Consider the following 25,791-nt stretch of genomic DNA (forward strand, 5'->3'; position numbering starts at 1 on the left):
GGCATTAGATCCTGGGGGGGGAGGCTCCTCCCTGGCCAAGAGGAGACAAAAGTGGGAGTCGCCTCCCTTGCCCAGGGGAGGGGCTTGCAGCGAGGCCGTGGGGCCCGGGGCCCATCGCCGCCCCGTCCCCTGGCGTGGTTCCCGACAGCGCCCCCAGTGGCGTGTTTAGGTAGCGCGTCTGCCAAAGGAAGCAACCGGGCAACGCCTGATTTAATTCCCAACTCCGGTGACTCTGGCGCTGAAAAGATACGAGGCCGCTCCAGGGGAAAAACGAAATCGTGGCTGACCCCGGAAAACGAAGCAATAAGAAAGGGCCAAACTCTGCCCGTCCCGAAGAGGTCTTAGCGGGCGCCACCAGCGCTCCGCAGCTGCCTCTCTTTCGCCTCCCGCGGGTTCTGCCCGCGGTTCACGGGTGAGCGACTAGCGCAGCGTTTCCCAACCTTAGGAACTTGAAGATGCGTGGACTTCAACTCCCAGAATTCCCCAGCCAGCTATGCTGGCTGGGGAATTCTGGGAGTTGAAGTCCACGCATCTTCAAGTTCCTAACGTTGGGAAACGCTGGACTAGCGGATCTCGAGGGGTCTCTCCCCCCGGCCCGGCCCGCGGCTGCCAGGGCGGGAGCGCCCTCGGAGGCGGGCAGGTGCGCGCCAGGTGCCGCCCGCCGCCGCCCTCCCCGCAGGCACGCCCGGGCGCGGCTCCGGCTCAGGTACGGGCCTGCCCGCCACGCCCCGAAGGCGGAGGCGCCGCCACGCCCGCCCGCCCCGGCCAGCTGGGTTGGCCGACGCCGCTGCCCCCCGCGCCCCGCACTCGCCGGGCCCTCGCGCCATGGGGCCGCCGCCGCCGCCGCTGCTGCTGCTGCTGCTGCTGGGGCCGCTGCTGCCCTCGGCCGCCCCCGGGGAGGCGGTGCCGCGCCTGAGCCTCGGCCACGGTAGGCGAGCCGCGTCCGGGCGGGCGGGGCGAGTCGCGGCCTCAACCGAGCCGGGGCGTAAAGGAAGGGGGGCAGCTGCGGCGGGGGGGGGGTCGTGCGGACTCGGCAGCCCTTGCGCGTTTGCAAGCCGGGCGCCGGGGACGGCGGGTTGGGCCCACCGGAGGCGGGGCTCGCAGCGCCGGCCCGGCCTTTCCCGCTTCTCAGGGCCTTGGGACCCCCCCCCGCCCCCGGTTGGGCCCGCCTGCCGGCCGCTTGGGATGCGCAAAGGGCAGCAATGGGGCAAAAGGCCTGAGAGGAACCTGTTGGGCCCCGTTTCCATTCGGTGACCCCACACACGTGTTAAGAAGCCTGAATTGGCCCAAGCCCCCCCCCCCCGTGTGGATTTCGACCCCCGTCCCCGTCCCACGACCAGACCGTCCCCAGCGTCCTTTTCCGCGACGGTGGCCACGCGTTCGCCACCGGACAGGCTGAGAAAGCGCGATTCGGGGGCTTCGTGCACGACACGCGACTCCCTCCTGGGCCGCCCCCCGGCCCGCCTGGCGGGGAGCTGCTCGGTCTTCCAGACCGGCCCGTCTCCGGCTGGAAGGGCCGGGCTGAAGAACGGCTTTGTCTCGCTTTAAAGGGAAAGGAGAGCAAGAATCCTAGGGGATGGGGTATTTGAGCATGCACAGAGGGTCTTTTTAATCGGCAGCCTAAATTGAGTGGATATGTAACTACAAGAACATGGCAAAAGAGGGTTGTTGGGGTTTGTTTTTTGAGAAAAATAGCTAAAAATACAATGCTGTAGAGGACTTTTATCCCATGAAAAAAGAGTATATAAAGTTGCCAGGTTTTTTTTTCCTCATGAACTGGCACGAAATACTTTTCAACAAATCAATGGATATTGTTTTGTTCCAGAGGAACTCCATATTTCAGGCAGTAAATGTGTTTCCAGAAAGCCAAAAGTTAGAACAGGACTGTAATTCCACAGAAGCTCAGGGGCTGAACGGGACCCCAAAGAAGAAGTCTGCTTTTTCAGTTTTCCCAGAATGCTCAGTGGCAAGGACAAGACACATTTCACTACTCAGCAAAGAAAGAGCAGCTTATAGTTGCTTTTGTCTTGTCCAGATCCTCATTTCTTGTGCCCAGGACCAAGAAGAACGAGCTATGCAGTGTTTACTTTAATGCGCTCCCTGAGTCATCGTGCACCAAAGTGCAACTAACAAAACCAGACTTGAAACAAAATGTTCTCCTGGAGGGGTTCTGACCTGCCAGTGGTTGGGATGGGACACCCTTAAATCCTGGGGCCCCAGGACGGGCAGGCTGCCTGTTTTCGAACTGAGGCTGGTGTTGAAGCTTGTTCCCCTCCAGGATGTGAGGGAGGGCGGAGCCAGTGGGAGTAAAAATGGCTAGCTTGTCTTTTGGGGATTGCAGCTTCAAGTGAGTGCTTGCCTGTGTCACACCGCAGACAATGTGCATGATCCAAGGAGAGCTCAGACACAATATTTATCGGTGAAAACAATTTGCTGCTTCTGTGAGGAATTCTGCACAGACACTCTGCACTTTCATGAGCTGCACTGTGTTGCCAACATTGCCTCGTTGCTAAAAGATGAGGACTGTCCCTGCCTGTAGCATTCGGGCAATTATACAGTCTAAGATTGGAAGGAACTTTACTTAATGTCAGCATTGGATCAGGAAACAGATTCCACAAGAAGATGAGAACTATACTTCTGGCCTATCGGACAGAGCAGGGGTAGGCAACCTTGGCTCTTTTATGACTCGTGGACTTCAACTCCCAGAATTCCTGAGCCAGCATGGCTCAGCTTGGAAACCTCTCCCCTTTCCCTCAGCACAGCTGGCTCAGGAATTCTGGGAGTTGAAGTCCACGAGTCATAAAAGAGCCAAGGTTGCCTACCCCTGGGATAGAGTAACAAACCTGCCAATAAGAGAGGCTGAATATTTGCTCCAAGACCGTCCTGGTTTCCCTCCTTAGAGGCTGCCTAGTCCAGCTCCTGGCCCAGGACAGGCATCCTTTACTGCAGCATCCTGGCTGCTCTTTAAATAGCTCTGGTGAAGGAGATTCTGCCACTCCCAAGGCAGCTGATCCACTGTACAGCAACAGGTCCTCTTGTAAAGATGTTCTGATACTTGCTTGGTGGTTAGAAACTCCCCCCCCCCGGGTCTTATCCCATGTCTGGGAAACTGCCCCTCTTCTGTGTATTCCAGACACCTCCCTTTTTGCAGGCATCTGCTGAACTTCCCCTGGTGTGTCACTCTCCTTTTTGAAGGAGAGTTCTGGGGTGCCCAGTTGCTCAGGATTAACCAGGACACTAGGTTCCCTTCAAACATATTTCTGCCAAACCAGGTCTCCCCCTGGTCTATTTTCCCCTTTGCTCAGCTCCAAAGCAAGACTTACATTTCTCCTGTTCAATTCCATTCTGTATGTTTCACCCGCTGCTCATCTGAATATGCTGTCTTTCGTTGGAAGGATTAGCCCCAGCCCCCTTCCAGCTTTCTGCAGACTTAATACAGAAAGTCCTTGCTTAATGACTATTCATTCAGTGACCATTTGAAGTTACAAGGTGCTGTACAGGTGGTAGTGATCATCAGTCCTCAAAGTCTGTAGCAGCCCCAGGGTTTGTCAGCCAGCTATAAATCCACCTGGTGTTGTCCGTTCCGCCTCTTTCTAACTTACCAAGAAGTAGGTTTGTCAAATGTCTTACTGAAATCGAAATATACTATGTCAGTGGCATTTCATTGGTCTACTAATTTAATCACTTTATCGAAGAATGAAATAAGATTGGTTTGGCACGATCTGTTTTTAACAAGCACGTGCTGGCTACTAGTTGTGACTTTGTTTGCTTCTAGTTGTTTGCAGATCTATTTTTTAATTATCTTTTCCAGGATCTTCCCAGGTATTGATGTTAGACTGATTTGGTCTGTAGTTTCCTGAGTCCGTTTTTCCCCCCTTTCTTGAAGATGGCAACCCCATCAGCCCTTTTCCCATCCTCAGGTACTTCCCCTGGTGCTGGAGGATTTTTGAAAGATGTGGTGCAATGGTTCTGAGATAACATCTGCCAGCTCCTTCAGAACTCTGGGATGTAATCTGTCAGGCCCCAGTGATTTATATTCGTCAAGGTCTTGCCATTTTCTTGCTTATTTTAATTTTTGTTTCTAGTTGTCTTTTGCAGTACAGTAGTTTTTTTTGGTATGCTGGGCTGTAATTTCTTGTTGTGTGAAGACTGATGCAAAGCATGAGTTAATCAGCTCTGCTTTCTCCCTGTTGCCTGTTATTTCCTTGCCACCTTCTCTCTTTAGTGGACCTAGAGTTTCCTTGACTTTTTTCTTGTTATTAATATGTTGAAAGAAACTTTTTTTTCTTGTCCTTGATTTCTGTTGCAAGTCTTTGTTCATTCTGAGCCTTTGCTTTTCTGACTTCATTTTTGCATGTTCTGGCTATCTGCTGATAATCGGCCTTAGTTTGACAGAAACATGTAATATTGCAAAGGGTACAAGACAGGGGTGTCCGTTGTCACCTTTGCTGTTTGTTTTAACATTGGAAATATTATTGATTAAAATACGAGATTAAAAATAAAATTAAGGGAATTAAAATAAGAGATCAAGATTATAGATTGAGAGCGTTTCTGGATTTAAGATAAACACGCAAAAACCTAAAATATTGTCTAAAAATATGACTATAGAACAAAAGGTTGTTTTAGAAGAGTTAACGGGATTTGAAATAGTTAAAAAGATTAAATATTTGGGGGTATATCTTTCTGCTTCAAATGTAAAATTATACAAAAATAATTATGAATTGTTATAGTTAAAAATACAAAAAGAGCTAGATAGTTGGAAAAAAATTACAATTATCCTTATTGGGAAGAATTGCAGCAGTAAAAATGAATGTTTTGCCAAAATTCTTATTTTTGTTCCAAATGATACCTGTACTTAAAAAAGACTCAAATTTGGAGGAATGGCAGAAAGGTATTAATAAATTTGTTTGGGCAGGGAAAAGACCACGAGTTAAATTTAAGATAATGCAAGACATACGTGAAAGAGGTGGTCTTAAAATGCCCAATTTTAAATTATATTATGAGGCTGCTGCTTTATCATCAATTAGTGATTGGTTTAATTTAACACAAGGGAGATTATTGAATCTTGAGGGTTATGATTTGTTATTTGGTTGGCATGCATATTTATTGTATGATAAGGTGGATAATGTTTCTAAGATACATATATTAAGGTATGCTCTGTTGCGAGTATGGAAAAATATCGATATAAGTTAAATTATAAAATACCAATTTGGGCAATATCTAAACATGCAATAGAAAATATAAATGTGGGATTTAAACATGATGTGATTACATACAAAGAAATTTTAAGGATAGAAAGGAATGTATGGCAATTAAAGCCATATAATATTTTAAAAGAAGAAAAGATTGTACAAACTTGGTTCCAGTATGGGCAGTTACAAGCAAGATGGAAAGAAGATCAGAAAGTTGGTATCTCGATAACGGATGGAAATTTGGTAAAACAAATTAGAGATCAAGGTCAAGCACATATAAGAAGGATCTATAATGCACTGATAGAAATTGACTCAGAAACGGAAGTTGAACCTTTTTTTGTACATGGCAGAGGCCTAGCGCTAAAAGGTTTTATAAAACCCAGTTGAAGGCCTAGGATTGGGGCAACGGCGCGTGTGCCCACAGAGAGGGCTCTGCGTGCCACCTGTGGCACCTATGCCATAGGTTCGCCACCACGAGTCTAGGCTGTTCCTGAATATACTGTGATCCACTGGTTCGCTGCCCCCAACAGTCTCCCTTCTTTGCTGTTCAGCTGCCGGTTCGCCCTCAGTTGCCTCTTTTCCAGCGTTGCTCTGCTTCCTTGGGCTCCTGAGCTGAGGCTGTCGTTCTCTGCTGCCGGCTGCCTCTGACTCCACGTGCAGCCATTCCTTCTCTGAGCTGCTGTTTTTCTCTCTACTCCAGTTACTTCTTTTCCTTTATTCTTTCTACCTTTCTTATCTACCTTTCTGCTCCTTTTTCCTCCCTTTTCCCCCCCCTCTCTTTGTACCTTCCCACTTAGTTTACTAACTTCTCTCCCCGTGATCTGATACTGCTTCCTACGCTGCCCCAAATGCCTGCCCAAAACAGCATAACCATCTAGGACTCCATTTCCTTCCGAAAGCCAGGTACAAAAGTCTGTTTTATTAAATTGTAGACCTCAATCGTGCCGCAGCATTTCAGTGATGCTGAAATACAGCACTTGCCCTTCTAGGTGTGCTCAGACCGACCTAGAATAGAGAGGATCTTGATCTTGATCTTGATCTTAATGCTGTACTTCCGTTGAAGCAGTCTGGGATTGTGCTTGCAGACTGAATCACGTTGTGTCATATTGTTGACTCATCTCCCATTTGTGATCCACCGAGATACTTAGATGCTTTTTGTAGGTCCTGCTATCTCCATTGTGGTCCCTTCGTAGATTTCTCATAAAATCCCCCAAGTTGTATTTTTTCCCCCCAACTGAGCATCCCAGATTCCTTCAGTCTGTTCTCATAGGCCGTGTCCTCAAGATCCTGTACCATCTCCATTGCCCTCTGCTGAAATCAAATACATCTATTACGGCCCTTGGCCAGCCAGACTCTACTGAAAGCAGGGCTGAAGATCCCTGTGGAATGAAGAACCAGCAAGTACAGGTAGCTCTCAACTTACAACCATTCTTTCAAGGACCGTTTGAGATTACAGTGGCACGGAAAAAAGTGATTTATGATTATTTTTCACACGACCGTGGCAGCATCGCCAGAGTCACCTGATCAGAATTTGGATGCTTGGCAACTGATTCATATTTATGACGGTTGCAGAGCCCTGGGGTCATGTGGTCCCCTTTTGCGACCTTCTGACAAGCAAAGGGAAGGGGGAGGCCAACTGTGTTACTAACCTCAGTAACAGTTCACTCATTAACTGTGGCAAGAAAGGTCATAAAATGGACAAAACTCACTTAGCAATTGTCTCGCTTGCAACAGAAATTTGGGGCTCAGTTATGGCCGTAAGACGAGGGCTACCTGTAGACCAGCTCTTCCTAATTTCTCTGGAGACCAGGAGAGGACTTGAGATTGCCTACAGGTGCTCCAGACAGCTGTTCCCCACGAGGAGACCACAAGACAGCGGCCTCCGGTGGGTTTAGAGTTCTGGGAGATGAAAGAGTAACCAGCTTGCTCAAAACACAGTGGCACCTTTGAAAGGTCACTGAGTTCGCACACTCCCTTTTCTAATCACTTTTGGAAATTGCTTGTTAACCTCTTTTCAGTCATTAGGAACTTTGGATTGTCCTATTTCACAGCTTTGGGTGAGTTTCCTTTAATCCTGAGCAGAAGAAGTTTTAAATACATGTTTATTTATTTTTTCTTTAAGACTCTTTCTCACAGCTGCCTGGCACTATTGATTCAGGTGCTCCTTATTCTCAGTAACCCCATGACCTTCTCACACTTATTGTTTGTTTCCAATCCGTGAACACCCCACCTTGTATATACACATAGCTAAGCTGAACACTTCTTGCTGCTAAAGGATGTCTTGTTCCTTTTAACCCAAGCATAGACAATTAGTTTTCCCAAGGGGCCGCATGAGAAGCTGGGACTCTTGTGGTACGTCACCGCTGCCCTTCCCCCTGTGCTGCCCTGTCAAACCCTCCCCCATCCTGCTCCTTGTCCTTGCTGCCACCCTGCCACCCTGCCCACAGCCAGGGTCGCCAATGCTGCAGGCTGCACAGGGAATGCTGAATGGCTGGACGTGGCCTCCAGGCTGTAAAACGCCCAGGTCTGCCTTAACCTGATCTTCCAATGTTAGTTTACGATCTTGATATATTGTGCTGGGCTTTGGCCAAGTGCCCCAATTTTGTGTACAGGTAGTCCTCGACTTACGACCAGTCGCTTAGTGACTGTTCAGAGTTAGGACCTACCTGAAAAAGAGGCAAAAAAGATCTGGATCCAATGCCCTCCCCCCATGATCTCACATTAGCTCAAAGCTGCCTTGGACTGCTCCTGAGGGGCTGCTCCTTGGAAGAGCAAATGATGAACTCCAGGTCTTATTTTTTGGCAGTTCCCAACCTCCTTCCCTTTACCTGAAGAATTTCTGTCTGTGGAATGTTCCCTTCCTTTGTCTGTAGCAGTGCAGCGCTAAAAAGCTTGTGAGCAACTTTCCCCGTTGGAAAACTAGATGTGCAGAGCATCGCTGGTCAGTGGATCCAGCCACCCTTGCTTGTGGAGGGACCTTTGTCTAAATGGCCCCAGTTATTCTCACAAAACACAGGTGTGCTTGTGCTCAACATCACGCAATCTGGCTCTAACCATCCAGTGTTGCTATTTTAGCGGGGGCGGGGACAGGGGGGGCCTTCTGGAATCTGGCTGCAGGTCTTTTTGATCTGGCTCCTGGTGCGAATCTTTGCCTCCTGGTTGAACCTGGTGTGGCTGCCAGGCAGGGGCTACCGGTGAAGGCCCCCGTTCGCACTCTCTGCCCCTGTGGAAGATCAAACAATCATGGAAGCGGCTCCCATAGGAAGCTGGGGGAGAGATCTGTGCTGTGGGGATCTGGCCGGCAGTAGGGCACTCCCGGGATGGGGCTGTGCCACTCTCTTTGGAGTGCCCCAAACTGCCTGACTTGCCTGGTTTTTGCCACCTGTGCTGGGAGAGCTTCCGGCCTTGGCGTGCCAGCCCTCCCTGAAGCGCAGCAAGTTGGAGCCCGTCCAAGCCTGTCACCAAGCACAGACTTGCTGCAGACAGTCCCAACAGGTTCCACCACTGAGCAGGATTGGCGCAGAGCAGGTCCTCCAAGGTCACTGGGCAGGCTTCCCCTTCCAGGTGGGGCAGTGCCGAAGTCGCACTGGTTGGGGGCTTCAGCTAGGCTTCAGAGCCGCCATGTTGCTGAAGGAGTCCACCCTTCCCCCCTGTTATTTGGAATGCCAGGGAGTGATACCCCCACCCACTCCTTGCCAGGAGGCCACGAGGCTCCACCTGGAGCAGAGGCACCATCCTGCAGCAGGTCGATCCGGCTCTGAAGAGCGTGAGAGTCCCAGCTGCCAGCCCAGCCCAGCCCCAGAGCTGCTGCTACTCGCCTCTGCTTGGCAGCTCGGCTGGCACAGTTGCTCCGAGGCCGAGAGCACCCGGGGGCTTGAAGCGCTGGTCCAGGCGTCCCTTTTGCTGAATTAAGTGATGAGCCAGGCCACCTCAGTGGGGAGGAGAGTGCGGCAGGCCATGTAAGCCCTGCCCGAAGCCCACACCTGTTCTGCCCCGCAGGGCCCTGCAGTGGGGTGAGCAAGTGTTCAGGCAAGGGCTGCATTTGGCTCAGCGTGAGGAAATGCAAATAATATCTCTTAAACTAAAAACCGCAATTCTGGTCAGTTCACCTTAATCATTTTTACATTAGTTCAACTGCTCACAGAATTGGAGGTCATTATTTTTGTCTCGTAATTCCAAAACATTCCAATATTTCCAGCTGGGGTAGTTTTCATGGGTAGCTGCTTCCTACAGAACTAAAGGAGCTCATCCGTGGGAGTCCGAAGAATGCTGGACTTTGCCTGGTGAGCCAGGACCGTCTTTTTCTCCTACTGCTCCTGACACACGAGTGCGGGGCTGGGCTGGGGGAAGAAAAGAGACCTGACCCAATGATTAGGAGCTGTACTAAGAAGCAGCTGTCAGGAAGCAGTGGAGTCACTCCTCTGAGCGGCATTAGGACGGGCGAGGCTCCTGCGGGCACTTCTGGGCACGTCCCTGAAAGCGGAGGGCAGCAGCGGAGACCATACGGGACTTGAGGGTCATCTGGAGGAGCCAGATGGAAGGGAGGCCAGATGGCTGTGTCCAGGGAGGCAAGCAGAAGGGAAGAAGGTCAGCAGCCACCATCCGTGGTCACAGCAAATATTGGGCAAAGGTTGCAGCTGCCTGGATTTCATGTGAGCGGGAGAAAAAAGGCCCCAGGGGAGCCCTCCGTTGCAGGGAAGAGTTTACCTGAGGAGGTTGCAGGTTCGCCATCTGCAGAAGTCTAACCCTTTGCAGAGGGTTGGACTAGATGATCCTTGTGGTCCCTTCCAACCTTATAATTTACAGAGGCTTCGGGAGGGAAGAAAGAAAGCTCCGAGAGAGCTTGGGGTTTCTGACCAGCTCTTCTAATCCATCATTCAGGCAGATTTTTGGAAGGCGCTTTGCTTGATTTAAGCGATTGATTTTCTGTTTCACTGACAGAATAATCTCTCTCCCTGGATTACTACCCGGATTGCCCCTGCATTACAATGCACGTGAAGGGATTCCACAAGGCTACTGCTCCCCTGGGAGATCAGCAGTCCTATCACCAGAAACACACAATGAACAATAAGAATTAAATCTAAATAAATAGTAACAGTTGGATGCCCAAACCTGGGGCTGGTTTCTCCGCCACATATCGGGGAGGGGGGGAGGTAAGGGGGATGGGCAAAAGTCTGTCAGGAAATCCGTCCATCTCTGCCGAATGAAAGGACGCGAGGCGGCACTGCAGCCTGGCCTCAGAGCGAAGGTGGGCTGTGGGGACGGGGGAAGAGTCCCGAGTGCTAAAGTCCAACTAAGGCACCCCCACAAATTGCTCTCCAGCCTCCCTTGGAGCCCTGCATGAAGGGGACCCCGTCACTCCTGGGGTAACTCTCAGCTGGGATCCACCTTTGGGGATCTCTCGGGCTGCTGCTTTGCAACCGCCATTCTGAAAAGAGGCGGGAGGCCTTGTGGGAGGTGACATCCTTGGGGTCTGCCCCAGAGCTCCCCCTCCCTCTTGCAAGCTTCCATGTGAGCGTCCCCAGTGGAGGGAGGGGCCCTCATTGCATCACAGGCTGTTATGCAGCCACTGGGGTTCAGCTGGAAGAAGGAAGGGGCCCGGAGATTTCTTCACTGGCTGATGGTAACGTTACTCATGCTTGCTCAGATCTGGACTCGTTTTGGCACAGCAAAATTAATTAAGTCTGCGAGGAGACTTGGGACTCCTTTAGCTCGGGTGTTCTGATGAAATGGGCAAGGATGAATTGGGAAGGCTGTCGGTGCCTTAGACCAGGGGGAGGCAACCTTGGCTCTTTTTATGACTCGTGGACTTCAACTCCCAGAATTCCTGAGCCAGCCATGCTGAGGGGAAAGGGAAAGGGAAAGGGAGAGGTTTCCTAGCTGAGCCATGCTGGCTCAGGAATTCTGGGAGTGGAAGTCCACGACTCATGAAGGAGCCATAGTTCCCCCATGCTGGTTCAGGAATTCTGGGAGTTGAAGTCCACGCGTCATAAAAGAGCCAAGGTTGCCTTTTTTAATTTTATTTTAATCCCATTTATATCCCGCCCTTCTCCGAAGACTCAGGGCGGCTTACAATCTAAAGCACAAATCAATGTGCTTAGCAATAGCCTTCATTCTATGTGTATGCCTGCTTATTAGGGCTTTCACCCCCCCCAAGCGGCATTATTACAAAGTCAGCTTATTGCCCCCAACAATCTGGGTCCTCCTTTTACCTACCTTGGAAGGATGGAAGGCTGAGTCAACCTTGAGCCTGGTGGGACTCGAACCTGCACTAATTGCAGGCAGCTGGTGTTACTTAAGGAGGCATTAGCCCACTGCGCCACCGAGGCTCCTACCTGCCTTAGACCAACTGGCCTCCGAAGTGCCACTTTTTTCCCTGAGGAAGACAAACCAAACTCCTGGAGCACCAAGGAAGCCTCCCGGGCATCCAGGCAGAGTTGTCTGGAAGTTGCATCATGGCAACGGCTTCTTTTCTATTTTGATTTGAAATGTTTTGCTGCTTGTCCAAGAGGCTTCTTCAAACTGAGCAAGGTGGTTAGGGGGAGCCCACAGATGTCCTCCAGGGAGGTTTCATTTCTCACCTAAACTGGAGAGGCCCGTCAGGTGAGTCGGCAGAGAGTCGTTGGGATGTCAAGACTCCAACTCCTAAATCTGTTGTTAAGTGTGGCCTTCCTGGTGAACATCCTGCCAACGTCCAGAGGACACGCATGGGGTCCCACTAATCGACTTGCTCAGACTGAAGAAGCTACTTGGATAAGCAGTTGAAATGTTTTAACCCCCCCCAAAAGAAGCCATCCAGTTGCCGTGACTCGGCTTGCAGACCTAGAGCACCACCAGCATCGGGCGATCAGACCAAGACGGGAGCCTCTCCCCCCCTTTTTTTGATGCCCTCAAGTCAGAGTTGCTCCCAGCTACAGCTTGGAGTAGACCATGCAGGTTTTTTTGGCAAGGTTTTTTGGAAGTGGCTTTCCCTTGCCTGTGCCATCCCAGATCTGAGAGATTGTGACTGGCCCAGCAGCTTTGAGCCTCAGGAGGGAGCAGGGCACAGGATCTGCCAGGTTCTAGCTAGCCTTTTTAACCACTAGCCAGGGGTAGGCAACCTCGGCTCTTTTATGACTCGTGGACTTCAACTTCCAGAATTCCTGAGCCAGCATGGCTCTCCCTTTCCCCTCAGCGTAGCTGGCTCAGGAATTCTGGGAGTTGAAGTCCACAAGTCTTAAAGTTACCAAGGTTGGAGACCCCTGATCTAGATGGAATCACAATGTCCTTTACCAAACTGGTTCATAAAGGGAATCTTAGACTTGCAACTCTGGCTGAGGTAGCAGCTGTGCCCTTGAGGGACTTTACACAGCATCTGGTGATATACTGTATCTGTTAAATTCCTCCTGGAACCAGATAGATAGACCAACAGACAGAATACTCATAATCATTTGTGTACCATTGACTTCTTCAGTTGGGCTGTTGCAATGTGCTAAGCGTTGAAGGCTGCCCTTGAAGACAATTCAGAAGCTCCAACGGTCCAAAATGCAATGTCTCAGGTGTCATGGGTGCTTCTTGTTGTGCCCACATCACATTGTTGGCTAGCAATCAGTTCTGTGCAGGTTTCAGAGTGCTGTTTGTTGCTGCACAACAAACTCTTGCTGCTGTTTCAAGTGCTGAGACACCTCTGGGTTCAAAGGATTAGCTGGTGACATCACTGTTGCCCAGGGGATGCCTGGTTGAAGGCTCATTTTGTGTCGCCATTAATGTGCCCACCAAAGTGGTATCTGTTTATCCACCTGTATTTATCAATTTATCTACCTCTTTTGCACACTTTTGAATTGCTAGATGAACAGGAACTGGAGTGAATGATGGGAGCTTACCCAACCACACAACAGCACTCGGGTTTCGAATGCAGCCTTGCAGATTTTCAACCCAGTGTTGTAACCACGTAAGCCACCACACTCCTCACTGTTTGTTTAAAGCCCAGGTTCAGGGCCTCGATATTTGTGGGACCACCTTCTGCTTAATGGATACTGTCAGCCAGGGTGGGTGCTCTCTGCATTCTTTCACGCAGGTGTTGCCATTTGTGAAATGTGAGGTGTCTTATGTGGCACTCCCCGTGCCTTGGGTTAGCATCTGTGCAGACACTGACCTTTCCCTTTTGGGGGTCAGAACCCCAGGCTCTAGGGTGACATTTCTTTTAAAATGTGAGTGGGTAATGATGATGATGTTAGAAGGGACCTTGGAGGTCATCTAGTCCAACCCCCTGCTCAGGCAGGAAACCCTATACCATTTCAGCAAATGGTTGTCCAGTCTCTTCTTAAAAACCTCCAGTGTTGGAGCATTCACAGCTTCTGGAGGCAGGTTGTTCCACTGGTTAGTTGTTCTAACAGTCAGGAAGTTTCTCCTTAGTTCTAGGTTGCTTCTCTCCTTGATTGGTTTCCATCCGTTGCTTCTTGTCCTGCCTTCAGGTGTTTTGGAGAATAGCTTGGCTCCCTCTTCCTTGTGGCAGCCCCTCAGATATTGGAAGACTGCTATCATGTCCCCCCTCGTCCTTCTCTTCATTAAACTGCACATACCCAATTCCAACAACCGTTCCCTATATGTTTTAGTTGATAAGGTTTTATTTCTGAATCTTAGACATATGTTTTATGGGTTTGTTTTTTGTGTGCTTTTTATTCTGTTGTTTCTAACCTGTGTTAGAGGAGTTTGTGATTGGAGCAGTCTAGAAATTTGATAAAATAAGTAAGAAACTCACCCTGTCCTCAGTCTTCCCTTTTTGATGATAGTTTTTTTCAAGGATTAGGAGGGAAATTGGGTTATCTTGATCCAACGCAGTCAGAATCCAGACTTAGATATGAATGGAAGTGACTATTTGCACTTGTGGATTATCTCCAAGGGATCCTGAATGGAGAAAGTGCAGCAATCTTGTTTCTTTTGGGTTTCTCAGCAGCCTTTGATGCCATTGATCCAAAGGTTTAGGGACTCTGTTCAGCAATGCTTCAGTGTTCTCTATCATTGTCTTTAGCATCTCTAGAACTGTTGGGAGAGGCCAATGGGCAGTTAATGTCCAATAGTATGTTTCTACTGTGGGCCAGGCAGGAGATGCCGTAGACAGCCTAACTTGCATCTGGTGGCTGAGAGGATCTGGATAGGAGGAAACAGTAAGGCAGAGTGGCTGCCTCTGCAGAAGCCAATTGGTTTTTCTAGTTGATTGATTGATGTGTGCCCTCATGGCAATGTCAGCTCTCAGCATTCAGATCCATCTCCCTCCCCGCTTAATGTCATCTAGTAATGTTTGCTGCAGATAATGTGGTTTCTCAGCCAACAACATCTCAGCCTCCTCTGGGTGAGAAAGTACCAGCCAATCCATCTCTGCGCTCACCGTAAGGATCCCTTGTACTTTATCCACCAATCAGAAGAGTAACTTCTAATGCTTTTCATACCTGACTTCGGCTTTCTCATTACCTTTGTATTCTTCGCTCATTCTGTCAAATTTTCATCATGAACTATCAAATCAATTGTGCTTTTAGGCTTGCATTCTGTTCTTTGCCACACATAACATGTAATTGACGTGTTTAAACCATGTATTTGAACAGAGCATCTTAATTCACATCTGCTACATATGTCTCCTGTCTCTTAGCACCACAGACATGCAGTATATTTTTTAAAATTACATTAACGCACACCCTTCACCATGTAGCATCTGTGTTGCTAACGTTGCTCTCTTCTCATACTGAAAGAGGACTCTTTCCTGTGCTATGGCTGCCAACAGACCGGCCTGCACTGCCTGTCCTGGCTTGGGCCTAGCAAAGCTTTCCCAAAAGGCTTTTGGGGAAGGCAGGGAAAGCCTGGATCCATTGGCGGCCTCCCTTGCAGGTGGGTCGCAAGCAGCAGTTTTGCCTGCTAAAAGGGAGAGAGTCCGGGTAAGCCTTGGCATGGCTCAGTCGAGTGGCCACCAGCGTAGCCAGTTGTGCTCCAAGCGTGCTCAGAGGCAAACCAGGACATTTGTGACAAGCCCACCCTTGTTGCTGTTAGCCCACCGGTCAGGAGGCATCAAGGGAAGATGTTTCTAATTTGTGGGGAGGGGAAACTTAGGAAATAATAAAAGGGAGCGATCCTGAGATACTTAGCTTGCACACCTCTGAGTGTGATGCTCGATTTGATTTGCGCAGCAGCTTCTTGAACAGGTAAATCACAGTGGAAACAATGCTACCCACTGTTTGTTGGAAACAGGAACGTGGGTCCTGTAGCCTCTGCCACTATTGTCAGGCTAGATGCCCAAGAGGCTGCCTGGGGGGGCACGACATCTATTCACGGTCATCTCTCCTCCTGCCTTCCATTTCTGCACCCCAAGATTCTCCCCGGAGGCGGCTGTGGAGTGACTTTCAGATGCCTGGAATCACCAACTATACCACAATGATGCTGAGCCCGGATGGCCAGGTCTTGTACGTTGGTGCCCGCGAGATGCTTCTTGCTCTGAACACCAGCGCCTTCTCGCCTGGGCCCCAGCACCAGCAGGTCAGTTCAGATGCCCTCGTCTCTTGGCTCTCCTTCCCTGCTTCAGAGGGGTAAAATAAAGGTCCTCGGGCGGGGGGGGGCGTTCCTAACTACCCTAGCAGCATGTAAGGCAGTCAGCCAGGCTTTGATCCTCACGCTGGAAGGAGCAGCCGTGCCATACTGGTAGAGGTGAGAACGCTCTTCCCTCCAGCCTCCAACTGTCTGCCATCTCATTACACAGCCACCACATTTGAAAAGCTGAGGGTGGCAGGGAGAAACTGGTTGTAGTTTCACCTCTGGCAGTTGCCTGTATAAATAAGAAAAGGTTGGGTCTGTGGCTGGCCCCGGGGCTGCTTCCTTCTTAGCGTGTGGACCTGGAACTGAGCAGGACAATTTGCCCATGACTGGCGTTGCCAGGTGAGTGATGGCAGCCTGCTTTCCTTCCCGTAGCTGATCTGGCACGCCGAGGAGGAAAAGAAACAGCAGTGCATCTTCAAGGGCAAGGACCCTCAGGTGGGTAATGCCAGTTTGGGGGGGGGCGTAAACTCTGGCAAGAAGGGCAAGGTTGAATTCCGCTGGGAGTCTGGGACCCATCGGGGCATTGCCTCTTCCTCCCGGGCAGCCAGAACAGCCCAGACCCAGCAGGAGCTTCTTCCTGTGGCCAGCTGGTGCTGAGCGCAGCCTTCTCCTCTCCCTCCCTCCCTCCCTTCGCAGAGAGACTGCCACAACTACATCAAGGTCCTGCTGCAGCTGAACGAGACCCACCTGTACACCTGTGGGACCAGTGCCTTCAGCCCCACCTGCACCTACATTGTGAGGACCATCCCAGCCCCCCCCCCCCGCCCCACATTTTTCTCCTTTGGCTTAGCAAGGCATACTATCTTGAGGCCACCCCCGCTTGCAGATGGTTGGATGTTTTGTGGAGCAGAACAATAAGACTAACTTTATTTAAATCAGAGCCGGGTTCCTAGTTACGTTTGTCCTGCCTAGCGTGCATTAACCATCTCAAGAGTCCTGAAATGTTGCATCCCTTTAATCTAGCTTAAAATTAATGACCTTCCGAACGAGGCCTGTTTTAGCCCCAGGCTGAAGTCAGTCCCTGGTGAGGGTTTTCACAGCTGCCCTGGACAGCTGTTGGGAACCACCCAGCCTGGCAGGGGTCAAGTACAGAGCTAGACTGGAGTCACCGCGCTCAGCTGCGAAAGGACCCAAACCGGCCCTCCCTGAATTCCTTGGAGCCTTATTGAGTGGTTCCACAGAGAAGGCTGCCAGACTGGGGAGATTCCTGTATTGTAGGCAGAACATGTGTGGGTCTGGTTGGTTGTGCCTGAGAACAGCCTTGTGCAGGATCGAGCCCTCTTCCTCCCAACTGGCGGGAAGATCCAGCCTGAGGCCACATTCTGGACAGCCCCCCTTGCCCGCTATGGGGCTGGGCGGGCAGAACTTCTGAGTTTGCCTGGCTATGCAGCCTCCTCGTGTGAGCTCCCTGTTAGAATTTGCATCCAGGCTCTTTCCCGGGAGGGAAATTGCACGGAAGATCGTTTGCAGCACTGAGCCTTGCAGCAGAGGGGAGAGATTGAAAATGGGCCTGTGTAGAGCCGGCCAGCTCAGCCGGGTGGGGCTTGTGGGTCTGCCCTTCCTTGCTGGGGACTCACCGAAGTTGCCCTCCCCCTTGCAGAGCCTGCCAGCCTTCCAGCTGCAGCGAGACCCTTCTGGGCAGCTCTTGCTGGAGGACGGGAAGGGGCGCTGCCCCTTTGACCCGGAGTACAGATCTACAGCCATCACGGTCGGTAAGGAGCTTTGGGGGTTTCAAAGAGGCTGCCCTGGGCGCCTTTTTGAGGGAGGGGGGCTGCTGCCTGCAAGGAAGATGATCTTCCCTGGGCTCATTGGACAATACGGGGGTGGTCTTCTCTCCGTTCCCTTGGCGAGGAAGTCCAGGTGGTGCAGGCAGAAAGCTTCTCATGGCCCTGTAACGGCTGCTTTCTCTCAGATGGTGAACTGTATACGGGTACCGTAAGCAAGTTTCAAGGCAACGAGCCCACCATCTTTCGTAGCCTCGGCAGCCGCCCGCCCATCAAGACAGAAAGTTCCCTCAACTGGATGCAAGGTGTGTGATGAATGGATGGGAGGAGGAGGAGGAGGAGGAGGAGGAGGGTGGTGATGGGGGCATGTGGGGGGGGGCGTGGGCTCCCTTTCCCACATATGTTCCTCTGTTGTTTTGGCCAGGTAGCTAATGCCAAAGACGCCACTTTGCAGAAACTGCTTGTGCATATTAGGGGGAAAAATTGCTGGAAATTGTACAGTTTAGACATTTCCAAGTCTCTGTTTTTGGTGGGAAACTCGCAACATTTTGAACCCCCAGGGAGGGACCGTGCTTGGATCCTTTCGTAGCCTTGTAGGCATTCAGTGCCATCATTTCAGAAATTCCTCACTCTAAATTGGTTCAGCTCACATTGCCTGTTCATACTTGCAGGTGGACTATCAGCTTTTTGAGAGAGAGGAAGCAACAGGTGAAAGTAGGCAAAATCGCATCAAGCACCTGGACAATTAGCAGATATGCCCCCCAGGACTGTGTGCTCTCTCTCCATTACTCTGTTATCTCTCTATATCAATGGCTGCATCTCTAAGGATCTCTCTGTTAATGCAGTGAGGTTTGCAGACGCAAAGTCATTTGAGACGGTGCTGAGTCTGCATATAGACGGGAAGTTGAACAACCGGCCTGTGGTGCAGCTGGAAGAATCTGGAGCTGAACGTGCTTAAAACTCTAGAGATGAGAATAGGTTTTAGGAGAAGCCCTTCTGTTTTACCACCTGTTACTATGTTCGACAGCATCAGCAGTAGAGTTCTTCCAATTTTTGAGTTCTATAATCTCTCAGGATTTGAAATGGACACCTGACATTAGAACCGCCATTTAAAGGGCACAACAAAGGATGTCCGTTCAGTTCTGGAAATTCAAACTGCCCAAGGAGCTGCTGACACAGTTTCACAGAGGAATTATTGAGTCTGTCATTTGTACTTCGGTAACTGTCTGGTTTGGTACAGCAACCACACAGGGCAGGTATAGATTCCAATGGGCAGTTAAGACTGCAGAAAGAATAACTGCAACCAACCTGCCTTCCGTTGAGGACCTGTGTATGCCACGAGCCAGGAATGGGGCTGAGGAAATGTCTATCGCCCCCACACATCCTGGACATCAACCGTTTCAACTCTTCCCCTCGGGATGCTGCTATAGGGGGCTGCCTGCCAAAAGAACCAGACACAGGGACCTTTCCCCCCCCTTGTGTCTGCTGAACACCTACTTCTGTCTTGTGTGTGAGTGTGTGTGTGTATTTACCCATGTAGTAAAGCTCTTGTGTTATTTCTCCATCTGATTATCTTTGCTTCCCCCTCTTTATCAGTGTTATTATCATTATTCTGTTGTTTGGCACGTACACTAGAGAGACTTCTGCACCAGGGCAAATCCCTCGTGTGTCTAATCACACTTGGCCAAATAAAGTATTCACGCAGATGAGTTCTTTCTAGGGGGAAGTTCTTCCCCAGAGGAACGGGAGAGAGAAGTGGGGAAGGCGGAGGTTCCAGCACTTTACCTACTTCTGCCAAGGGAGTGTGTGCCCAGAGACTGGCACCTGCGACTGCTCTGAAGGGCCCTCCCGGCACTGGCGGCAGCGATAGCAGCTTTGTCTGTGCAGCTCCCCTCCTCCCCCCTTTTCTTCCTGGGGCCCTTAAAGGAAGTGGAGGAAACGAAGGGCCCGACCCGCCTTCTTTCTCTTGGGCAGAGCCGTTCTTCGTGGGCTCAGCCTTCCTGCGGGAGAGCAGCGCCCAGGAGGATGAAGAGGGCAAGATCTACTTCTTCTTCAGTGAAGCCGGCAAGGAATTTGACTTCTTCGAAGACACTGTTGTGTCCCGCGTTGCACGTGTGTGCAAGGTGAGGGGCATGTGAGGGAGGGAGGGAGGAGCGAAATCTGCTTATGCCGCTTTTTGCCCTCCGTCCCTGCAGTGCCAAGCTGCCTGTGGTGTCCCGAGCCGGTTGGCAACCCTCTCCGTGCCAAAAGGCAGCCAGGACACTCCTTGGTCTCCCAGATGCTTCCAGGGAGAACTCGACTCTGGCATCCAGAGCAAAGCGCAGTTGGAGCGCCTCAAGCAGCTCTGGGCTCGCCCAGAATGGGCGTTTCTCCTAAAATCAGTGTGAGGTCAGCAGGCGGTCGATGGAAAGCCACCGTTGCTCCTCTTGCTAGGACTCCTTCAGGCTAGCAGGGAAGGGCAGCCCTGGAGGGGGACTAGAGAGGCTCCTGGCCTCGACCTGCCTGCTCTGCGTGGCGCCCATTTTACCTTCCTTTTCTGATGGGAGGGTCCCCTCAGAGGAGAACCTGCTGTCTGCGAGTGATCTCGGGACCTCTCGGAGAACCTCTCCGTCCCTGCCCAGCGTGCTGAATGCTCTCTTCTGAAAAGGAGCAAATGGCTGTTTGGCACGAAAATCCGCCCTGCCTTTCTCTGCTAAGCGTTCTCAGAATCTGGCGTTCAGGCTGCATTGGGGCTCCTGGCAGCTGTCTCTCTGTCCTGCTCGTGGGTGCCAGAGCTTCCCATGGGCTCGACAGGCTCTGTTGAGGGAGGAAGATTTGCTGGGCTCACCTGGGCTGGGAGCCGAGGCTGGAGGGGCAGAGGGCAGTGGCTGAGGCGCCAGCCAGAGGTGATCTCTGTCCAAGGAGGCACAGAAGGTGGCTCTGCTGCCACTCAGCCGGGGGAATGGCAAGCTTTGGCAAACCTGCTTCCCTTTCTCCTCTTCCTGGCTTCCTCTTCCTCCTCCTCCTCCCCTCTTCCCCAGGATGACCTGGGTGGAGAGCGTGTGCTCCAGCGACGATGGACCACCTTCCTGAAGGCTCAGCTGCTATGTTCCCACCCAGAGGATGGCTTCCCCTTCAATGTGCTTCAGGACATGTTTGTGTTGACGTCAGCCGATCGCTGGCCAGAGACGGTCTTCTATGGGGTCTTTACCTCTCAGTGGTGAGCCTTGGGGGGACTGGCACCAAAGCACCCACAGAGGGTGGTGGACTAGGTCAGGGGTAGGCAACCTTAGCTCTTTTATGACGCGTGGACTTCAACTCCCAGAATTCCTGAGCCAGCCATGCTGAGGGGAAAGGGAGAGGTTTCCAAGCTGAGCCATGCTAACTCAGGAATTCTGGGAGTTGAAGTCCACCAGTCATCAAAGAGCCAAGGTTCCCCACCCCTGGTCTAGGTAAAGAGGCACATCATGACTAAGGCCCACCATGCAGGCGAATGGTGGAAATGGTGTTCTCCGGGCACCTCAAGGCCCACGCTGCCTCTCCTGCCCCTCTCTGCCAGGGATAGGAAAGGGCCTGGGACTGCAGCGGTGTGTGCCTTCTCCATCTCCGATGTGAAGGAAGCCTTTGATGGGCTCTACAAAGGGGTCAACCGGGAGACACAACAGTGGTACACAGATGTCCATCCTGTGCCAGAACCCCGGCCCGGAGCAGTAAGTGGCTTCTGCTGTCCTCTCTCTCTTATTCTCCTCCCTCCTCAGCCCTTTTGGTTAGATTACTACTGCAAACAACTGGTCCAAAATGTTGCATCTGCATGATTAAACAGGCTGCACAAGAAATGGGTTTTCCTTGTGAAAAAGAAGCTTCTAAGTTAAAATGTTCTTCTGTAGCCCTTGGGACCGGATCGAAAGAGCAGGAACGCCCTCCCCAGTCTTCCGCCCTTCAGGGGGAGCCAGCTCAAAAGCCAGCGCTAGGAGGATGGTCCTGGGCCTTCTGAAATGCAAAGGAAACTGCAGCTTTCCTTAGCGTGTCTCCTTACCCACCGTCCAGATTACTGGTGCAGTAGATTTTTACTCTTCCCCGTCACGTTTTGGTAAACCAGCCATGTGCCCAGACAGTTGCCAACAGCAAGGGAGTCCGCTCTGGAATTCCCACATGCTGGTGCTGCTCTGTTTTTGTTTTTTGCAGTAGCTGTGCGAATGCTAGTCTTTGCCTGGATGTATTGGCAGAATAATTCTGTGAGCATCTACACATCTTAACAGCATGTTTTAAAAACAAAGAGTTGAGCTGCAAATTTTGTAAATTCCTGTGCTGCTCCTACCTTTTGTTTTGGGTTCAACTTCCAAACTTTACAGTCCCCAAATTCTAGCCTTTTTTTGGAGAAAAAGAAAGCAAACGTCCTTTCCAAGAAAGTCCCTGTTGGTTAAAACAGCTGAATGGTGGGAGCCTCGCAGAGCCTCGAGCCAAAGAAGAACTCCAAAGCCTCTTGGTTTTCTTCCCAGAGCAATCCAGAGGGGGGAGGGGCCCCCAGGGACGGGCGAGGGCTCTGCCCAAGATCCCCCAGCCCTCCGCCAGGACTCACGGGTGAACTCCTGCTCTTCCCAGTGCATCAACCACAAGACACGGCAGATGAAAATCACCTCTTCGCTCCAGATGCCGGACCGGGTCCTGAACTACCTCAAGGACCACTTCCTAATGAACAGCGCGGTGCGGAGCCAGGCGCTCCTGGTGCAGTCCCGGTCCCGCTACCGGCAGCTCAGTGTGCAGCGTGTGCAGAGTCTGCGGCAAACCTACGATGTCTTGTTTCTGGGCACAGGTGAGCAGGACTGGCAGAAGGGGGCAGAGAAGCCAGATTCACCTGTTCTGTTGCTGCGGCTGCCCTGGTGGTATTGCCACAGCTTCAGGCTGATCCACGTCGGCATATAAATGGCTTGGGTAGAGAACATGTGAGTTGGCAGTTACGGAACTTGAAGAAATGTGTGTGTGTGTGTGTGTGTGTGTGTTTGTGTGTGTGTCAATGCCAAGCCAAGGAAAGATGGCAGAGGAGGTGATGCTAGACCCGAACCTGAACCCGGGTCGTTCCCATCTTCTTGGACCTCAGATGGTGGACCAGGCCTACCAGAAGTTAAAAAGACTCCCTCGCAGGGAGGGAGGAGGGGGGGCCGTCACTGGGCACCTCTTGTGTCTCGTAGACGATGGCCGCCTGCACAAGGCAGTGATCACGGGACGAGGAGTGCGGATCATTGAGGAAATCCAGCTGTTCCCTGCGGAGCAGCCTGTCCTGGAGCTGCTGCTGGACTCTACCCAGGCAAGAGCAGAGGTCAAGGGGAGACCGGGGGGGGGGAACCCCTGGCCCCAGTTCTTTGCATGAGAGAAGCAGCTGGCTGGCCCGGCATCCGGGCTAGACGTCTGGTGGGCTTCTGAATCAGTACCACCCAGGCAGCAGCTGCCGCCGCCTCCTCCTTGCTCTCTTCTGCTTGGGGAGGATGCACTTCCGGGTCTTGCTTAGTTGGCGAGAGGCAGATGCCGCTGGGTACAGGACAGAAAGGGGGGGCTCTTCTAATGACAGCAGAGGTGTATTTCCTGATGCCAAGGCAATGCCCCCGCCCTTGGGAGGTGGCAGAGGAACTGTGGCACAGTATCTTCCCGTGATCTTGGTTAAAAGTGCCCCACGGTGCTCCTGCTGGGGTGTCTCCTGTTCTCCCCACAGGGCCTGGTTTATGCTGCCTCGTACGATGCTCTGGCACAGGTGCCCGTTGCCAACTGCAGCCTGTATCGGAGCTGTGGAGAGTGTGTCCTGGCCGGAGACCCTTACTGTGCCTGGGGTGGAGGGGCCTGTCAGCTGCTCCTCCCAGGCCCTTGGCCACTCCAGCCAGTGTGAGTGCTTCCCAGATCTGGCCACAGGCTGGTTTCCAACCCCCAGCCCCCCCCCCCGCACCCCCCCAGGCCGTGCTGCCGGACCATTTGGTGTAACCGAACCATTCCCCTCCTTTCTCCCAGTCCCTTGCTGCTCGTCTTCTCACCCGTAGTGTACTTACAGGGGCACGTGGTCCTCGGGGGCACCCCTTCTGCTCCTCCTTTTTCCCAGGTCTCACCTATTTCTCCCTCCAGGACCTGGGTCCAGGACATCGAAGGGGCTGAGGCAAGCCAGCTTTGCCAGAGCAGCGGTGTGGAACTCAGCCGTTCAGCAGGTAACCTGCCGGGGTTGGGCTTTGAAAGCTGGGGGAAGGCGGGGAGCGAAACGGGGCCTCGCCCCCTGGCTCCAAAGCCAGGGAGGATCTTGCAGGGATTGGTGTCTGCTGTGCTGGAGCCAAGTGAGCTGTTGAGAAGGCTGGTTCTGTGAAGGCCACAGCCAGGTCTGATGGGCGCTCTCTCCCCCAGGAGAGCAACCCAAATGTCAGCAAGTGGTGCTCCAGCCCAACGTTGTGATGCCGTTGCCCTGCCCGCTGCTGTCCAACCTGGCTTCCCGGCGCTGGGTGCACGACGGGGCTGCCCTCAGCTCCTCCTTCCTGGTGCTGCCCAAGGGAGAGCTGCTGCTGGTGGGGAGCCCGGCCGAGGGGGGGCACTACGAATGCTGGTCTCGGGAGGGCAGCTTCCAGCAGCTGATGGCCAGCTACTGCGTGAATGTGGAGCCAGGACTCTGGGCCAAGCTGGTGCCTCCCCAGGACCCCCTGAAGACCCTCAGCACCTCCAGGAGCATCTCGGGAGAGAACACCTCACTGCTGTTGGAGAGTAGGACCTACTGGGCTGAGTTCCTTGTGATGTGTGTGCTCTTCAGCATCGCCGTGATGCTGCTGGTCCTTTTCATGCTGCACAAGCACCAGGTCAGCCTGAAGGCCTGCCTCAAGCAGGGCCGATGCAGCTGGTCCCATCCCAGCACCTCGCAAGACAGAGAGGCCCCGCCCACCGAGAACATGCCTCCACTCAGTGGCCCGAACATGTCTGGTGCTCTGCAGGACCACAAGGGCTACCAGGCTCTGTGCGAGAGCCTCGTGGTGAGCACACCTGGGCACGAGTCCTTAGCCTGCCCACGCGTGGCTTTTCTGGAGTCTGATCGGCGACCCCTTAATATATCCAAGACTTTCGTGGAGGTGTTGGGTTCTGTCCAGCGTCCTCGGGTTCGCCTTGGCTCTGAGATCCAGGACTCAGTTGTGTGACCCTCCCCAAGAGGCGCCGTTCTGTGGGCTTGAAAGGAGCAGGGCGGAGTCTTCTGGCATCACCGTACTCGGGCAGAGGAACAGGCGGGAGGGCAGCCCCGCTCACTTGGGGACTAGGGCCGGGCCCTCAGGGTTGCTGCATGGCAGTTGCCAGTGACGCCACATGGCCTTGAGGGCCAGTCTCACGCTCTACGCCAGGGGTGTCAAACTGCGGGCCGGATGCGTCACATGAAAGCCATGCCCACCCCATTGCTGGCAATGGAGAGAAAGCTCCGATACGTCACACGATGTCACGTGACGTCGCGGGTTTGACATGTCTGCTCTACGCTGTGCTTCAGCTCGGGTGGCCCAGTCCTTACAAGCACTGCCAGGATGGGACGGAATGGGACAACTGGCCAATGGGCTTCTCCGGTGTCTGCGGGCAGCTGGCTCCCATTTCTTTGGCCTGTGTGGGAGGGACCGTTGCTGGGAAGGTACCTTGCGTACCAAAGACCCTCCCGGAAGTCACCTGTGAAAGGAGATACTCTGGTCGAGCACCCGGTCTCCCTGAAGGGAGATGCGCTGATCTGACTTCTAATGAACCGTGCACGAGGGAGAAAAACGGGGGACTGTTTAGTATCAGAAAAACTCCTCTGTGTGATGTGGGTGCAAAACCAGAGACCTGGTCCAGGGGTGGTTAACAGATGATATCCACTGAGGAGCAGAAAGCGTCGGGGAGCATCCTTCAGGGCCGTCCGCCAGAAGGGCTGCCGAAAGTCTCTGCTCAGGGCTGCTTCCCGACCAGACATACAACAGAATAATTGCCCCATTACTAAATGTCTGGGGTGGCCCAAGTGGGGAGAGCCACTTTCTTCCAGCAGATCTCTTCACTGGCAACAATCCCCTTTGGCCTGTACCACCAACTGGGGCAGCTGCTTCGGGAAGAGGCCAGGTCCCCACCCACCCGAGGTGTTAACCCTGGAAGGCCCAAGGCCTGCCCAAGAGGAGCCGCCAGGATTCCCGCAGGGAAAGAAGTTCCTTGCACCGTCCGAAGCAGGGATCTTTGTGGGCTGCTTTGGGCTCCCAAAGGGAAGTGGGCTTGGGACTGGGTGGGGTTCCCGCAGTCCTTCCCACCTACGTGAGAGGGTTGATTGGAGTGAAGTGTGTCAAAGACCGGGAAGACAGCAAAGTTGTGTTTTTTTT

At 52.4% G+C, this 25,791-nt stretch overlaps 1 protein-coding gene across 2 annotated transcripts; it reads left to right on the forward strand.

The window, feature by feature from the left end:
* Positions 1-312: 312 nt before the first annotated feature.
* SEMA4B (semaphorin 4B) lies at positions 313-25,791 on the forward strand. Of its 2 annotated transcripts, none has more exons than XM_081337445.1 (14): positions 313-412; positions 15,532-15,695; positions 16,125-16,187; positions 16,389-16,487; positions 17,353-17,464; positions 17,665-17,781; positions 19,451-19,599; positions 20,497-20,675; positions 21,015-21,165; positions 22,058-22,268; positions 22,645-22,760; positions 23,163-23,329; positions 23,564-23,643; positions 23,834-25,791. In XM_081337445.1, exons 2-14 carry the CDS (start codon positions 15,567-15,569, stop codon positions 24,607-24,609), a joined length of 2,349 nt encoding a protein of 782 aa, XP_081193571.1. In that variant the 5' UTR covers positions 313-412; positions 15,532-15,566; the 3' UTR covers positions 24,610-25,791. The 2 variants fall into 2 exon arrangements, with proteins under 2 accessions (XP_081193571.1, XP_081193570.1); XM_081337444.1 differs by lacking the exon at positions 313-412 and adding an exon at positions 756-928.

Source organism: Vipera berus (assembly GCF_964194415.1).
Source record: "Vipera berus genome assembly, chromosome: 12".
Taxonomy (NCBI): Eukaryota; Metazoa; Chordata; class Lepidosauria; order Squamata; family Viperidae; genus Vipera; species Vipera berus.